Raw genomic sequence first — 19,359 nt, forward strand, 5'->3', positions numbered from 1 at the left:
ATAAGTGCACGCATAATTTTTAAGTTAAGGTGGCGATTCGCATCGCGACAGAGACAGGAGACCTAGACACGAGACCGAGACCGAGACGGGAGACCGCGACCGTTAAGTACTCGACTTAGACTTAAGGTCCTATGTCCCCTAGATGAGGTAGAGGGCGTCCACAACTGACAGTCCTCCATCGCGTTCGGTCTTGAGCTTCGTGCTTGATCTCGCTCCAGGTCTTGCCGATTTTTTTCGCCTCGTCTGCTACAGTGCGCCGCCAAGTTTACTTGGGCCGACCACGTTTGCGTTTTCCTTGGGGGTTCGAATCCAGAGCCTGCTTAGGGATGTGATCGGGGTCCCTTCGGAGAGTGTGGCCAATCCAGTCACTCTTGCGGCGCTTTATCTGCTAGTTTTATCCGCTTTATCCACCTCGAATAAAATTACGGCGATATTTTCTGATAATAATTTGAAAAACTACATATATTTTTGGGTTTTCTATCCACTCAGGTCACTAGAGAGCGATGCAATGATATACAGGATCCAGATTAGAATAGGTAATAAACGCTACTTACTGATGATCTAATGCTGTATGACTTACTTAATAAAGTAGGTTACTTAGCTCAGCAGCTTTGTGTACCTACTATTTAACAGTAAGGTATATTCATCATCATCATCATTTCAGCCATAAGGAGCCAGTGGAGGTCCACTGCTGAACATAGGCCACCCCCAATGATTTCCACAAGGGCCGGTTGGTAGCGATCTGCATCCAGCGCCTTTCTGCTACCTTAATGTGGTTTTCGCAAGGTATTAGGTATGTGGTATAGAACTACATTTAACCGCCTCTGTGGTCTAGTGGCAAGACCACCTGCTTCAGATGCAGAGGGCCCGGGTTCGATTCCCAGTGGGGGCAGATTATTCTGTTCGGTTTGGTTGGTGGTAGGGCTTGTTCTAAGTTCGCTTGGCTAGCTACCACCACCTTACCTAAGTCTGTCGCCATAACAACAATGTTAACAGCATTGTTATGTTCCGGCAGTTAGAGATAAGGTAGCCAGTTCCTCTGTGGTTGAGGATTCTGGGTGAAGCTCACTTTCAACTTCGGCCTGATCATCACTTACCATCAGGTGAGATACAGGCCAAGAGCTTCCCCTTTGGGGATAAATAAAAAAAAACATAGCAAGCTACGGTGCAGTGCAGCGGTATTTAGAAAAGTGTGCTGCCGCCACCAACCGTGCGATGTGGAAGTCATTGGAAGAGGCCTATGTTCAGCAGTGGACGTCCTGTAGCTGTAATGATGATGACGATGATCCGAATAAGAAAGTTGAGGTTGAGTGTTCTTGAAACTACTTACTATTTTAAAACCCGCAAAACGCAGCTTTTCTCCTACAGCAATTTTGTTTACACCAGCAGGTAGGTACGAGTGTCTACTCATTAAGGCTGAGTTGCACCAACCTACTTTAACCGTAACTTTAACAATAATCGATGTTTTTTGTATGGAGTTTGACATTTTTCTGACATTTGTTGGTGCAACTCAGCGTTAGTGTCTAGCTAGTTAGTGGGCAGAACCGCTTTTCACGTGAAAAATAACTTACCTTATCAATAAACTTGTTATCACTTCACTTCTTTGTAACTTCGATGTTTCCTTATACGCGTAACTTTGCAAATATCTTCAGGGCTGATTTTCTTTCACATTTTACAAGTAAACGAATTTTGTACAAACTAATCTTACATGATGATCCATCCGTCGAGTCTTTCGTCATCGTAGTGCGCACTCGCTAAAATAATATTTTGTATATCTGAAAGTGTTGTGAATGCTTATACTAAAACGTTTGTTTTTATTTGTATAGAGAACAATAGTGTCTAGACAAACCTAAAAAGGATTTAGGACGCTATTTGGATCAAATATGTAATTGCTCAATAATGAATAATAAATAAAATAAAAAATAATAAAAAATTCCATAGACTATAAATATACAGGGTGTCCCAAAAAGTAGTTGCAAACCAAAGCCCAGAGGTAGAGTATCACTAAAGCTACCCGTATCACCGCGACTTTTAATAGTTTTCGAGTTAATATTTTTGATAAAAGTGCCTAAGCACAGAAATTGAAATCGTACCTACTCGTAATCGTAACTCGAAAACTATCATAAATCGCGAAACATACTTACATGGGGGTGATTTGGATAGCCCTAGTGATGCTCTACCTCTAGCTGGGCTTCGGCTTGACACTACTTTTTGGGACAACCTGTATATTCTTGTAATACTTACTATAATGACATTCAAAACAAGACCGTGGTTAAGTAGTCATAGTCAGTTTAAAAACAGTAGATATTTTATGAGGATTTTATAAATATTTTTAAGGATTCGGCTATAAGTTGATTGCGACAGGTCTCATCAGTCTGTTGTTAGTAAGATGTAGTCTTCACTTTTAAATGCATTATTGGTGCATATGAACCGCATTAATTTTATTAATCATGCCCAATCCAGTTCCGCACTGCTGCTCAGATCGGTAGCCAAAGGGCAAAGTTACGGCCTGTCACATAGGTGCGTTGGGACCCTGAGTTATGTTGTTTAATTAAAACAATAAATAAGGCCCAGCTGACGGCTGGGTGGTCCGAATTCCTTTTTCGGGCATTCTTGACTTTATCTGTTTCGGGGACATCTACAGTGTACAGGGGCCTTACTTTGTTTGGTCTGAGCTGTTTGAGAGAAAAATGGAATTAAGCTTTGAGTAATTTAGTTTAATTGAGTACATACTTTAACAACTTTTACAGATAGTTAAAATGTAAAAATATCAGTTTTGTCTGTTTGCACGCATATCATAAGGTAATGCTGAAAATATAGGGGAGAGTTCGGTATATTGTACCGCCGGGTAAATTGTACCACCCTCATATTTCGTAAAGTATTTATTGAATGTCTGTAATTGCAACACTCAGCGATACACAACTAAATTCAATTAATATGGGCCATGTGGTTTTTACCGTGAAAACTAACACGTGTGTTTTATTTTGAAAAGTATTTTTTCATTGTTTTCAAGTAACTTTTGACAATGCATGTTTAGTTTGTAATTTTGTTAAATTTAATCACAGGGTGTTTCTAATAGATTATTTAGAAGCGTAAATTAGTGTGGATTACAATTATTTGAAACATTTTTCTGTATTTATAAGCTATATTTTTTAACGATTTTTTAAAAGCACTATCACCTAGTTGGCTAAATTGTACCACATCAAGTTGTATGGAACTTTACCAAAGGATTTTGATTTTTTTTTTATACTTTTATACTTTGAATTTATAATAGCGTAGTTATGTTTGACTAACAATAAATGAAAGCAAAAGACTGGCAAAGTAGATTAGGTACAAGTGTGCGTTACGATAGTTGGAATTACAAAACTTTTACTCAAAATCGTGATAACGTGTAAAACAATATCGATTGTCTATGTTATTAACTACTGTTCCTTTTCGTTACCTAATTTATTAAGAATGTATCGTATAATATTTTGCCATAGTTTTTTTACAGGCTTGAAATTTATTGAAATCTAATTTAGTAACCCTGTGGTACAAATTATCGAACCGGTTGGCTAAATTGGACCGAAGCTCTGAGCTCGTATTTTGTTGATTTGTGCTAAATATACAAAAAATATGTTGATTAATACCTATGAAATAGTAAGTTGAATAATTTCTCTTTAATTATATACCATGAACATTAGCAAAAACAAAAGAAAACTATGTGTAAAATTGGATTGAAAAAAACTGGTCCAAATTACCGGACTCTCCCTTATCAGAAGCGTCGTAACAGGAATGAAAATCTTCTATTTCTATTTATTCGTTTTACTAGCTCAACTCTTACTACAGCAGTTTTGCAATAATTGAGCACATAATTTTATTTAGTAACATACTCAACTAACCACGAAACTAACATCGTTAACAAATCAAGTTCAATTGTTCCGATCTACGATACGAAGCTGGCGTTATGAGAGAAAAGAAAAGCTACTTTCCATGAACAGCAAGTACTTAAACGTGTAACATGTAACAGATATTTAACATATTACACGTATCGGATAGTAATAATTATGGAAACTAACAGGCTAGCAATTAGTACCAGAATTTAATACACATTTTCAATACTAGCTATGCCTGTAGTAAATTTAATACCAAGCATAGAGTAGTAGAGCCGTGGTCGCTTATCATGGGCCTCATAAGAAGGCTCAAGGTCACCCAAAGGGCGATGGAGCGTGTTATGCTCGGAGTTTCCCTGCATGATCGAATCGGAAAAGAGGAGAACCTAAGTCACTGACATAGCCCGCAGAATCGCTAAAATCAAGTGGCAGTGAGCTGGGCACATTCGCACAGCTGATGGCCGCTGGGGCAGAAAAGTTCTTGAGTGGCAATCACGAGCTGGAGCAGTATGGGCAGGCCTCCCACTAGGTGAACCGACGATCTGGTAAAGGTCGTGGAAGGTGCCTGGATGACCGATCTTTGTGGACATTCGGTTTTTGGGGGAGGTTTTTGTCCAGCACTGGACGTCATTCGGATAGAGTAAAAAGGTAGAGTCCAGTATTGGTATTCATTTCAGTATTAGACTTATATGTTTGAGTAGATTTGTACTTGAGAATCGTTTCATAAATGGTTCTTATTTTATCGCCACTCAGAAGAGATGATACTTTCGTTGTTACTTACTGTCAAGCTTGAATCCATATTCATACAAGAGTTATTTCCCACCGCCGCTCGACTATTGTGGTGAGCCCACTCGTAACACAAGCTTATTTAGCTTACCACGAGGGGCTAACGGCACTATTAGTAATTTGTGCAATACAAATAGCTTATAATCTTTAAAAAAAATTACAATATCTCATTTCTGTAATAGAAGAAAGAAAGAAAATATTTTATTTGGTCCAACATATTAAAATAATTATTACAATATACAGCTTAAAATACTTGCACATTTGTGGACCAAAATGGTATCCGCTCAAGGCATTATTCAAGGTATCACAGGGTACGCATACTTTATTTCATGCTTCTGTACACACTAGAACTACTACCTATGCTATGTTATTTACTATGCTAAACTTCTAGCATAGTTAACATTAATATGTTGCGGTTACAGACAGAAGATACTTTATACAGGGTGGAATTTTCTAATGCCACCTGGAGGGAAACTACTCTTAATAGTGTAGATAGAAAAAAATTCTCAAAGAAAACATTCCTTTATTTTTGAAAAGAAATAGAACTGCATTCAAAGATTTCCAAAAATTAGCTTGCCACACCCGGGAATCGAACCAACTAAAATCTGTTAAAAATTACACCCTGTATTTTTATTGCATCGATCGTTAGGGTCAAGTACAAGGATGAAATCTCTCTAACAAACTTGATAAATCAAATGAAAGGAAATCCATAAAATCTTAAATTATTTTAATTATGTACAGAAAATTTTATGGTATAACTAAGTATTCACTGCAATCGATTAATGAACCACGGAAATAATCGATTTTATTATACAAGAAATACCCCAGCACTAAATCTATTCCGTTTCACACATTGCGTACATTAAATAAAAAATATTTTTACGTCGTATTAAATTAAAATATAATCATGAGTCTATTGATTTTACTATATATTTCAAGACAAGTAGTAATTTTTTTTATTATATTGTTAATTAAAATACAAATATTTTTCCAAAAATATTCTGCATATTTTATGTAGTATGCGTAATATGGATAACCTTGAAGTGTCATACGGATCATCTTACGTGAAAAAGACTATAGATGTAATATCTAGTGACTTCTGCACTATTTAAGAAAATAATTCAATGAATATAAATTTGTAACTAAATTATAAACAGAAGAACCTAAATTAAGAATATTTAAAAATGTTTAATTTCTAACTGTAAAACAATTTTCAGATCTGGCAGTAATTAATTACCTCTTATGTTAATCAAACCAACCTTACTTTTTTTCCTCTTTAAAGTGTTAAATCTACTTACCGTTTATTGTTAACCATCTTTACGGTTACTTTGCTTAAAGGATTAAATAAAAGTGAATTATTTTATAAACTGGAATATTTTTATTAACAGATTGTTATAATTTTTAGACACATTATGAATAAACACCCAGGCATACATTCGATGTCGTTCGCCTCATCACACAGTGCGAGCGCGGGCGGGAGCGGATTTTTTTACCGACTGCTTAAATGTGGGTATTAGAAAGCACGTCTTCATTAGACCCACCAAATACCAACATAGAAAATACTATAAATTTATTATTAACACGAAAACTTTAATTAATATTAAGTTATAGGAGGTACCTAACTATTATATTTGAACATCTAACCCTTAATGATTGTATATTTAATTATTGTTATGAATTATAGTTAGATACTTTTAGTCATGCATCAAGTAGAGCTGATATTTGGTAACTCAGATGAAGAATGTTTTTTAAAACTAGGCGTACAACTGCTTATTACTATTAACATGAACTCTCTACACCTTATAACAGTAACAGTTAGATAAATACAATGTCAGAGATTAACATGCTTAAAATATTCTTTGTCTGTGACATCAACGTCAAGCTAACAAATAAATTGTATTATTACAGTCTTACATTAACGAAAATGTCAATGCGTAAAAAGGTTTAGTACCGCTGATATAGATATAAAAGTCCTCGAATATGTTTTTGAACAGAGAACCAAAATGAAGTTTTTTTTTGCTTGACGTTGATTTCAATAGTGAGTTTTAATAACATATCAAACCGCTCCCGCACTCGGTTCCGCTTCCGCGCTGTTACCGTGAGTGCGGCCTGAAGCCTGGCTTGTGCACAAGCTGACAGTTTGTTTCCAATTACATAGGTTTACATATTGATTGCATACATTGAAACGGTTACATTATTCGTTTGAGTCTGCTACATTAACATTATTTCAGATTATTCATAAAGTACTTTAAATCTATACAAAAAAAAGGAACTAACGGTGCGTTTATTTAGCCGGAGTAATAATTATACTTAGATAATGCTTACAACTACATAAAAGACCATTATTAGACACATTTCCAAAATTCATTAAAAATGTTTCATTCAGTTTTTGACCGGCCAATTTTTACGCTTTTCTCTATTCTACATTACAACCTAATCATTAATCTATGGAAAATTTTCACATCTACCTAAAATTCCTTATAATTATACTTAAATTCAAATTAAATATTAATGTTCAATAAATAAATAGTATTCAATATATTAATAAAAAAAACTTTCTTCATAGTTTCGGTTTGTAGAACCAACATATACAAAGTGATATTCGATATATTCGGTCTTTGTGAAACCTTAGACGTATATTATTATAATTATTGTAGTTATAATACGCCTCTACTGTAATTTACCAATTTAATAACCGGTCCTCGGATGAAGCTCGCGTTCCAAGGAGATGCGAGGCGAGTGCCGGCACAGCTCCATCCGGGGAGACGATGTAGAGATTAAAAATCCGGCACTAACTCGGACTACATTAAATGATGAAATTTACAACCTTTGAGATTCAACAAACAGATCTAATTCAACAGAGCACGCTCGTGCACGTGCCGAGCTCTGAACCTACACAACCGTGGATCCATCACTGAACTCACTGCGTACTGCAGAGTACCTCAGTCCCAGTTACGAGTCCGTCGCCACTCACTCCTCCTAGCCGACACTACATGAACCCTCCACTAGTCGCGTACTGGTGAGCCAGTCGGGGCGCTCATAAGGCGCAGAACTGGGGCTATGCGCAGTCCATCGAGCTGGGGCTGGGCGGGCCGCCCATGACGCTGTAGGGCGGGCTATGCGGCGGCAGCGACTGGATGGAGCCCATGGGCCCGTGGTACATGTCCAGCTCCAGCGACGCGTCCGGAGAACACTTCTCCGCCATCTTGTTCTCCTGCTTCGTCACCATGCGCCGCCACTTCGCCCGCGCGTTCTGGAACCACACCTGCGGACAAAAAACAACATTGGTCGTCGGTTGGTCAACACGAAACGAGCCGCTAGCCAACGAAATGTCGCATCGCCTTAAAAAGATTCGCCGAAAAAGTAATCTCGCCTTGCCGCACGGGGAAAATTCTCCCCGGTACTTGCACAATTCGGCGTAATTAGCTTCCGTCGCTGGATGCGGAAGCTCGCTTGTTTTCTTTTTCGCATTTCTGTCCGTTTTTGTGGGGCACGTGAGAGCGTTCCGCGGATTTGCCATTGTGGGTTGCGTTCCGAGGTTCCGATTTTATCTGTAATTAGCAAGATTACCGGCGGCGCCGCGCCGAGCGTGACGGTCGCCGGCGCCGGCGCAACATTCCGCCGCGCTGTTCCGCCGTTCCAATTACTTACATACGAAAAATTTTGCGGACGAAACCGAGCTTTGCATTCGCCGATAGAATCGTAGATCGCGCAGGAATTTATATTCCATTCTTCTGTCTATGGATTCAATAATAGGGTCGGCGCGATGTTCAAAGATTCAAACGGCGTTCCCACGGCGCGATCCGCGGCCAATGGCGCGCGCCGGCGACGTGGCCACGCCCCCGCGCTATGGCGGCGACGGATGTTGCCTAATGCCAAATTTAGACGAGCGTTTCTTTCTGGCCGGCATCTCGGCGAGTTGATAACGGAACGAGGGCAGATTATAATTAACGTTCCGTTTTCAAAGTCGATGCGAGGATAGGCCGCGCGAGTCGGCGCAGGATTGATGACACTGCGCACGCTGAGATAACACCGGCGCGGTGGTCCCGACAAAACTGTCCGATATGAATGACATCCACCAGGTCCCATTCAGCTGTACCCGGCCCGTTTCCATTAATCCTCATCCAATACACGATGTGAGAATGTTTTGATGCTATTTATTGGACGTGTATCCGCGATTACTTGGTGCTTTTTTACGAGTGTTGTACCTAGTGGTTGCCAAGAAATGTTAATCATGTGTCATAAACGCGAATGCGTTGTAAACTGGGCGCATTACAATCATCTATGAGTCTGTGAGTGCGCGCATAAAAAGCGGGGCTATTCTATATCTATTAGAGCTTCAATCCGTCTCAGTCGTCCACATTACAATATTTTATTGCCGGCGGGACGTGTAATAACTCACTGAATATTATGATGTTTCATGTTAGATCTCTGATTAAAAGCAATAATAGTTTTTGTAAAACATACATGAGCTTTTTGTCTTAATGTATCTATATGGTTTTAATGGCTATCAAATAGTCAAGGTAGTTTAGTCTTAAACTTTAATACAGAAGTAATCTGAGGTTTATATAATTAAATTGGAATAAGATACTAGTAAACGCCAGTTTTTATTGTGTTAGCATTGAAACTTCAGTATTAATACACTAGGTATATAATATAGTTACACTGCTATTACTTGGTGCCATGTCCACTAAACTAACTTAAATTCAGTTGCATACGAATATCACTTGCAGGTACGACTGGAAACGGCTTACAAAATAAAATTTCACGTTGGGGCGTCCACAAAAATGTGACGGAAAGAAATTTCAAAAATATTTTAATAGGCATGGAAATGCAGTGCTCTTTCGTAGCATTCCGCGAAAAGGCAGTTGCACGTAACAATAAGAAAGGCCGCAATGTGAATATTTTCATCGGTTAAGAAAATATTTTATATTTAAAGAATAGGAAACGTACGAGTATTAAGTGGAAAGCGAGTGGCGGAAAAAATAAAAAGATTTAAAAAAATATTTGTTAAATAATTAGGTATAGTTGTTACAATTCACGAAGGCGAGTGAGCTTTATTTTATTTTCTTTTTGTGTCAAATAAAGTTTTTCTTATCTTTTATCTTATCTTATCTTTACATGTGTGGTGGCTCGCTACAGCTGTTCGTTTTTTCAAGTTTTGATAGATATTACACTATCGTTATGTGCATGTACAGGTAGATACACACAAGTAAATCTTACTCGCCTTCGTGAGTTGCAAGAACTATACTATATTATTATCATCATCAATTCTTTCCTATAAAATACCATTGCTAAGACTGATATAAGTAGGTTATATCTATTTTGAGATCAATCATGACTTCATAAAAAAATCATTTTGTGAATACAGTTTCATCTGTTGGTGAACTATGGAATGTTGATAGTATTGTGATATTTATTTAAATCACAACTTCACCTAAGTGCATACAATTTAGCCTTAACCTCCGAGTAATTAGAGCCCAGTCAATAACTCTAACTAGATCACACTTCAGAACAATATACAGTTATAATTGAAATGTAAATACTGCGAGATACGATCAAAGCGCCGCGGTATTTAATTATTATCAAATTAATGCCTAAACTGAAGTAATGATAGAGCGTCTTCAGCCATTGATATCATCTGGCGGTCAAGTGCGCGTCGGAGTAAGCAGTGAAGGGTTCCGTCCAAAATGGATTTTATAGTAACTTACAGACGGTTGTACGTACATCGATTTTATTAGAGGAACTTCAACTGGGTTACGAATCAGATATTTTTTTTGGAAAATAACATTTATTACAACAACATGAAATGACACAGTGTTAACCTTAACATGGCGTCGTCTCTACAATAATATATTATCAAGTATGAATAAAATTCAAGTCGAATTTTATTTAAGGACTAATTAACGTCAATTTCACCTCAATCATTACATGAAGCTAACAAGCAGCACTGACTGTGGATACGGCCTAATGACATGACAGGGAACAGACCAGCTAGATTCCTCCAACCGAAATTAGCCTTCATCAATGTTACAATGCCTTCAATTCAACATGTCCGCACATCTAACAGTATGTGTCTTACTACAATAGCCGGTGAGTAAGCCGCTTCTGGGCAGACTGGATCCACAGATTACACCAGCATCCTTGGATTAACCAACTAACAAGAGTAAGCCTCGATAGCTAAGCTGTTTTTATATTTTTCCTTGCATTTGATTTCAAAAAGATGGCATTTGGCTTTTGAATATCTCTACTGGTTTAGAGATAAAAAAAAAGCTAACTTTGACCCTAGATCTACTCGTGTCTATGAACTTAATGTCTTTCTTTTCTTCTATAAACGAATTTCCCTGTAATGATCTAATTGGCGTGAAAAAGTTGCGTCAGTTGGCTATTTGTGTTTTTACCGCGGAACCCAAATAAAAACTGCGAAAATTGCAAAATTATAACCGTTGTTGTAAATAAATAAAGTGGTATTATATTAGAGATGAAACGGATATCCGGTAACTATCCGGTAGGCCGGATATCCGGCCTAAATTTACTATCCGGCCGGATACCGGATAGTAACTCACTATCCGGCCGGATACCGGATATTAAAAAAGTACGACAATTTCCTATTAATAAAATGAAATACATTAATCTTTGAGGTAAATATCAATAAAATGGCTTATAATAATGACGGCTTAATTATTTAAAGTCCAAAAAGTTACAAAAGCCATATTAAGGCCTTTCAAAAAACTAATTTCTCTTTCTGGGCTATTCACTCTAATGTCGAAATATTGCTGAAATAAAAAAGGCGATATTTTTTTCACTGATGGTCTGATGACAATACATGATGCATTCAGTTCAGTCAGATTATGCAACAAGTAAACTATAATTTAATTTTTACTATTCAATCACACTTACGATAGCAATTGAAATCGCCCGAATTGATCTGCCCCCTAGACAAGTGGCAAAATCTGACATTCTATTCGGACGGATTCGGTTTTCGAAAAGAGTGACTAGTCTATACCTTAGTTCTTTAGAAATTTCCCTAAATGTAAACAAATATGGCCAACTGACATTGACGAATTTTTAGTCTATGTCAGTTGATCTACTAGTGATGCGACAAAATCTCTCGTTAATCGCATCTGTAAATGTCATTTACGGACTGCGACAGACGATTATTAGATTTTTAAAGATCGTTTGTATAGTTAAGATCAATCCCTCTTCTGATTGATGTTGTGAATAGTTGTGATCAGTAATGTGATCGTCAAAATAGGATCTTCTTAATCAAAGAAAATTTAAATTTCCCTTTTTTATTTGTTTAGGAAATATAATTTAAATTATACTGTCGGTCTAGACAAAGTGCACAATAAAATCGTAAACCAGTCGAAAAGTGGTCGAAATGCCTTTTTTATGTGACACTCGTCTGTATAATAAAACTGAGCCCCGATTACGGTAACTTTTAACGTTTCCAATCCAGACACGCTTCTCGATTCTGCGATACGATTGGTCGTTCAACAGCGTACGTCAGCTGTTTTGACCAATCGTATTGCAGAATCAGAAACGCGTCTGGATTGGAGACGTTAAAAATTACCGTAATCGGGGCTCTGAATTCAAAGACTTCTTCGCAAAGTGTGTTGTTGCATTCAATGAAGAAAAAATAGATTGTTGAATATAACCTCGTTTATATTTTATTTTAAATTAATATTATCAAAGTAATTAATGGTCATTGAAATAATTGAATACTTGAAATAAAATCGATAAAATTTACAGATTATTATCTATGAATATTGTCTATGACTTACAGATTTTCCAGAGATAGGACCTAAATTTCAACGTCAAATGTCGATTTGACATTTTAACATGAAGCACAAATTTTCACCATCCAAATATTTTGTTAAAATATTTTGTTTTCAATGTTAGATTTCATATTTGTTTCATCATGAGAATAAAGTTGGTTTCATGAGCTTGTGAAATAATGTGTATGATATTAAGAAAACGTGAGTATTATAGTGTAATTGTGTGCACAAGTGTTTGTTTACATCGATGGAAATTTCTAAAGAATTAAGGTTTAGTCTACTAATGGACCCACTACTAATGGATCGCGTTCGAAGCACCTGTGCGGCGCTAAACTCGTCACGACATGCAACGAGACAATGGGTCAACTATCCGGCCGCCGGATATCCGGCTATCCGGCCTAGCAACTGGCCGGATATCCGGTATCCGGTATCCGGCCAAACAACTATCCGTTTCATCTCTATATTATATGCGTTATCAGAGAATCAGTATTGTGTAAACCACCGGCTATTACCGGCCGGTTATTAAATAAATTAAAACTAATTCTTTTCTTCAACACACCCGGTATAACAGTTCGCTTATTAAAACCTTATCTGCGTTGTTTAAGTTTTATTTGATTGAGGTTTTTTGTTTGTTTTGTTTGGGTAATTTATTCGAATGTAAGATATTTCGAGTCCGTGGTAGATAAATCTTTCATAACTTTTATTCAATAAACAATAATTTTATAATAATACATGGTAGATTGATTATTTTGGTAGTCAATACAGACTTGTGTTAGGTAATGTTACTATTTACATTAGAGAAAAAAGTCACCCGAATATAGTTATTAATATAACAATGTGTTGTTTAGTTAGTACTATACAATATATTTAAAAAAAAAAAAAGCTTAATCTCGTATGACACTGAAATTTATTTGCACTGCAATTATTTTGTAAACAGTTAATTCGAAGCAAATTGACTATCGACGCTACGCTTCTATCTTGGGCCGACATTGTCCCAAAGAGGTTCGCGTCTGACGATTTTTTCGTCAATGAAACAACATTAGTTAGGTACTTATATTATAATTAAAAAAAATTTTTTACTTTACAATATAAATTCCGTGAAGCATCTACTAAAATTTAAATTCACTAACTGCTTTTGTATAAAACTCGAAGCAATTGTTACTATCGACGCTACGCTTCTATATCGGGCCGGGACTATTCCGGCGAGGTTCGCTATCGCCGCCGTTTTCTTTTTTGTTATCGAAAAAAATATTGAAATAATACAGATTAATAATTCGTCTGCAATTTCTTTCAGCTCAAAATGTTCAGCAGTTATTAGTTATCGTCACTATTGACGTTTCGCCAATGTATTCTGTAGTTTCGCTTCTATCTTGGGTCGGCACTGTCCCAGCGAGGTTCACGACCGCCGATATTCTTTCGTCAACTAAACAACCCCATTTTTCTTTTATCGATAGAGAGACAGTGCTTTCGTAAAAAACTGGAAGCAAATTGTCTCTATCGACGCTACGCTTCTCTCTCGGGCGGCACTATTCCGGCGGTGTTCGCGACCGATGCATCGTTAGTCACATGTCACGCACATTAAATATATTTTCACTATCATACATTACGTCTCAATTTGCCTCCAGAAATATGTCGTTGTTGCGACGATTTTTCAGCGCGTTTCAGCTATTTTAATTAAGTAAAGCGAACGACACACGACAACCAAAAACATGTTTACAAAAATATCTATCTAGTTTAGTTTTATTGGAAAATACCTGGTTTGGTACAAGTTTATGAAAATATATGAACAATTATTGTGCTCGATTCGTGTATAAATCTTTTAGGTCATATTTGGACAATCTAACTTTAGTTAGTCATTAGACGCATTCAGTCATGCCTTCATTGATCAATAGTGGCCGTGTAAAGTTAAATTTGTGTTTTCTCTTCGTCCAGAACATTTCTATGAGCTATTTTCCTAGAGTTCCGCGCATCTCTACATTCTGCACATAATATAACTTTTCGTTGACGTGGAAACTACTGGGTGGGTGTTATGTTGATTTATAGATATTTGACAGCATAATTTCAGATGCAAACAACAAAGTAATCGATTAATCGAGCATTGAGCTTTTCATTACGTTCCGCGTGTTAGTAGAGCTAAGGATTTGTCACACTGGTTGCGGTCTGCGGTGAGGTAATAAATATACATGATGCGAACTACGTTTACTATGGCCTGACCGCAGACCGCATCCAGTGGACAAATGTTTTAAGTACAACTCGCGCAGTGTGTCGCGCGCCTTGCTTTATTAATCAACTCGTTGTGAGTGATGGACGACGGTACACACGGGGTGATTTATCTCGCGATGCAGATACAAACGTCTCAAACGTCTGTTATGCTCCGCGGATTAATTTTAACTGCTAGGTCCGGACTATTGTGCCTTGTTCTTGTTGCCAAAGACCAACATGACAATGTGCGTGTCGTACGAGCATTTGAGCACAATTATGTAGATCATCCGACGTCTTGGCGCCATAGCTCTACTCTAGCTAGCTCAATTTGGATTTAATAATTGGAACGTTTGTTGGATATATATATGTATAATATCCACTTTAGAAATACTATTTAGATAATATGCTAGTTGTAACAACTGACAGGCTTAACGAACCATCTGTAACTCACACTGGCTTAACATACAACTTACTACACTGCTTTAGTTAATATACTACAGTTGAAATTAAGTTTAAGACGTGACTGTGACCTAATATGGAGATAAAGAACAATCATGAAATTTAAAAATAAATACCTGGTATGTAACCCTATTACTATTATACCAGTAGCATTGCCATGAGTTTACTAAAACGTTATCGCTAACGAGTGCGTCAAAAAAGTCTATGAAGATTTTTTTGGTTAATTTTTTTACGCAGTCGCCAGTGGTGACACCTAACGTAAGGTCATGGTAAGCATTCTGATTGTTTTTTATTCACTGAAAATATAGTACAATCCCTGCCCTATTCCGCGTAGCCCAGTGATTTGTACGGACATACGCGACTATTCGTCATATAGATACCAATCAACCGCTATCGGTCGGACGTTGACTGAGCGCCGGTTATTTATGTGCCTCAAAAACAGAGGAATGCCCTCTGATATCGGTATCAATCACTTCCTGCAGTTATTATCTAATAGTTTAAGAAATTTACGCTGGTTTTGCAGTATTTTACAGGTGGATCAACGGATGGTGGCTAGTTGAAATTCCTAAAGTACATGGATTGCGTTCACGGGCAGGTCAAACTTTTTGAAGTTAACTCATTTTAAGATATTATAATTATTATTTAAATGTTTGCAGATAACTTTAGCAGCTGTGAAAGTAAGTCTTCACAAAGTAGACTTGATCTAAAACATTTGCCATTAAGTCAAACCCACAACCAAAAGACAAAGAAAATCCACTCCAAAACTTGTAATTTAATCCAAACTTTCTCAAAACAGCTTACCTATTCTTTCAAACTTCTAAAGTTACAGTTCATGTAGTAATTCAACTAGACCTTGCAAGGTCTGAGAAAAGCATTTAAGCTTGTTAAAATTAAATACTGATAAAATATTCAGACAAACGTAATGAAATGTATTAACGTTTATTGTTATTATCTGAAAAATTCTGATTCACGTCTTATAATGTTTACTAAATAAGGTCAATTTAACCTGCAGTAACTCAAAGACCTGACCCGTCCAAGAATACAGAATACAAGAATACAGGGATCATTAGCATTAACGACTTTCACGCTAAGTCCACTCCTGCACAGACAAACGTGCATAATCTGCGCGTCCGCACCGCCACAGGAATCGCGCCGGCCGTTGCCCGCCAATTGATGGTGGTTACGGAAAAATGAATTCCCAGGAATGGGTAATATAATAATATTTGGTATTTAGAGACGATAGCATGTAGCAGGCGCTGGATACAGGCCGCCACCAACAGGCCATTGTGGATATCATTGAGGGAGGCCAATGTTCAGCAGTGGACGTCCTATGGCTGAAATGATGATGATGATGATGACTTACTACAGACTTTTAGTCGGCCGATAGTTGCGCCCGATTCTTTTGTATTGAAAATCAGCCGATACCAATGTGTGCATTTTCATACATATCCATACTGATTAATACAGCCCGACCCAACTATCGACCGACAAAAACTCTGTAATCTGCGGCTAGACTAGCGATTTTGCATTAAAAAAGTGCTGTACAGTCACCGTCAAATTGTTCGTGGCAACCTAAGTAGTCAAAAAGTTCGCAACACGTCTTTGTTATATTTGGATTGTGGTTGTGTTGACCATATTTCATCTAATTTGGTTATACATTTTGACGTTGACTGTACAATCATTTCATCGGAGTCTTATTGCCCAAAATCACCCCTAATCAGTGAGTACACACTACAGGGAAATTAGAATATAAAAATTAGACTACCAGGAAAATTTATGAATATTCTATAAACGTTAAATATTTTTAAAATACAAATCCCTTTTTTGTTTTCCTACAAATTTTAATGAGGATGATTAATTATGGAAGTAGTTATTAAGTAGCAGAGGTGGTATAAAATAGAATAAAAATCTTGGTCATGTGTTTTCGGCCTGTTTTGTGCCATTTCACATCATATTAGTGCTTATTACTATATAATTGCCAACACCTTCATGATACCTATTCGCGAAAAAGAAAAATATTTCTGCTCGTAATTCCACGTCAAGATACAACACCATAATTATTATTCTAATGTAGGCAGATAATATAATTGTTTCTTTTACTATTCAGAAAAGAAAAATAAACAGTATTTCGTTGATTATGACACTATAAAATAGACCCGTTAAGTATAGCTACGTGCAATTTATTGAGATATCGTTAGTTTCTTTATATAAAACATTCCTTGAACTTTTTCACTGAAAGCAAAGGGTTCGTGTTGCCGGAAGAATGTATAATTATAAGCAATTACACGACGCTAATTAGATACCGCGATCCTTTCATTTATATAAATAGCCTTGATTACTATCTATTTAACCTTATCAATTTCACACCTCGAATAAAATCGAAAATGCTCTGTATAAACTCGAGTTTTTGACTGTTACTATTATGACCTTAATTACTGGAGCCGTAAGACGAAAACAAATGCTTTCACACTAAGCTTAGGGCCTGATAACAATAGGTACTTCACGCCAGAAATATGCGATTGTGTAATGTTGTCAAAAACCCCAGAACAATAGCATAACATGTTTATATCACATTTACATTTTGTTAACGACGCTTCATGTCTTAAACAAGCCGAAATGCTTTCTCAAGAGCCCATCCGAAAAATGAACGTGAGAATACGACGGCTTGAATTAGTCGGTTACATTTAATTACTTATCTATTCACTCTGCATCAAAGCAAATTTGCCCAGCCTCCTCATTTAATTAACCAAAGCGCAAACAAAACGAACAAATACGTAAAAACCAGCGCATCCGAGCATGAAAAGCGCCGCGTAAGGAGGCCCTAATAAATGTCCAAACACCGCGATCAAAGCCCTCAAACATTCCGCGTATGTAAATAAAAACTGTAGAGATGTGATTAATAGTCCCGTTTTCCTTAAATAAATAATATTTGAATAAATTAGAGGAGGGAGCGTTATGGTACGTCCGCTCGGCGCGACTTCGCGCGAGCGAATGACAAATGGACGTCTTTTGAAAGTTCAGCGGAAATTATCTACCCAGCCGAGCGTCACCCAGCGTTGCCTTACTAATTACTAGAGCTTTTGATTGTGATCTTGCACTCCGCGTTAACGCGGTTTGCACCCAAAAATATATCGGGTAAGGTTCAAAATCCGCCGCGGTTGTTAGGTTATTATTGTCACAAATTGTACTTAGAAAGTAAAATTATATCTGACCGAATGTCGAGGTGTGACCATGCGGTACTAATTGCAGGGCTGCCGCGTCTCTGTTATTTGTGTGCCGTCAAGACGCATCTTTATAGAGCTCCAGCCATGAAAACACTTTAAATATAGAAGCGTCAATAATTAATTTGGAATTTGTTCCGTTACTACTCTTCGGGGATACAAATGGACGTGTCTTGGGCCGGGTACTTTATGGTGCGGAATTGGTTTAATGGCAACACGTCAACGCAACTATCTAATTAATTGATGCTTACTTACATGAATATTGTTATCGCAATAAAGTGTTGGAATCTCAGGTTATCCATTCTCACGATTACTGTAACTTTTCTCGCGTTGATCGAAGCGAAACTTTTTCACTTAAGTACTTTAAAGTTAAATTAAAGCCGGTTCGATTTATCGACTGCCGATAACTTTAATAGATCGATTAACCAGTAGCGGTTACCAATTGATCAAAACAAACGGGAACAAGAAAAGGCACTTTTTCAATCAGCTAATTATGTGGCGGTGCGTACATTTTTCAAGGGAAAAAGAGGGAAAAAAGAGGGAGAAATAAGCGGGGAGTGACAAATCTGGTAATTGAGGACGCAGAGAGAAATATGGCGCGGTTAGTTCCAAATGCGCGCAGCTCGGGTGACGGCGCTGCGGTGGCCAGGCGTGCGGTTTTAGACGGATTTTTGGGTCTTATAAATTATTTCATTTACACTTTTAACTATGCACTGGAAGCGTGCAACACTGAATCCGAGTTGGCTATTTAGTTGATTTATACTTTTTTCCAAAAACTTACATCAATGAAAATTAGATGACTGAAAGATTGTTATGTTTTTGTATGTAAAAATTAAGTAAGTGCATAATATAATTAATCAATTTTGATTGTTACAGATGAACTGAAAACGAGCCGTTCTGCGTGAAGAAGAAGCATAATGATTGTGCTTCAGCTGGAGCCACGGTAGTCCCAGTTTATCCTGGCTCCACCACCCCCATAGGGACCCTACGCGCAAGCTCGGGCGCCATATATTACGGGCGCCGCGCAATTAGACGCTGCGC

The 19,359-nt window shown here is 37.4% G+C and overlaps 1 protein-coding gene across 1 annotated transcript in view; it reads right to left on the reverse strand.

Annotated features, from left to right (window-relative positions):
* Nucleotides 1-6,812: 6,812 nt before the first annotated feature.
* Nucleotides 6,813-19,359, reverse strand: part of Bmap-A (apterous A) — a 117,314-nt gene continuing 104,767 nt past the window's right edge. The window contains exon 6 of the mRNA XM_028317446.1: nucleotides 6,813-7,923. Coding sequence (XP_028173247.1) covers nucleotides 7,717-7,923 — 207 coding nt within the window. The 3' untranslated portion in view covers nucleotides 6,813-7,716. The remainder of the gene's footprint in view (nucleotides 7,924-19,359) is intronic.

Source organism: Ostrinia furnacalis, unplaced genomic scaffold (genome assembly GCF_004193835.3).
Source record: "Ostrinia furnacalis isolate ACB-3 unplaced genomic scaffold, ASM419383v2 OfSCF6240, whole genome shotgun sequence".
Lineage (NCBI taxonomy): Eukaryota > Metazoa > Arthropoda > Insecta > Lepidoptera > Crambidae > Ostrinia > Ostrinia furnacalis.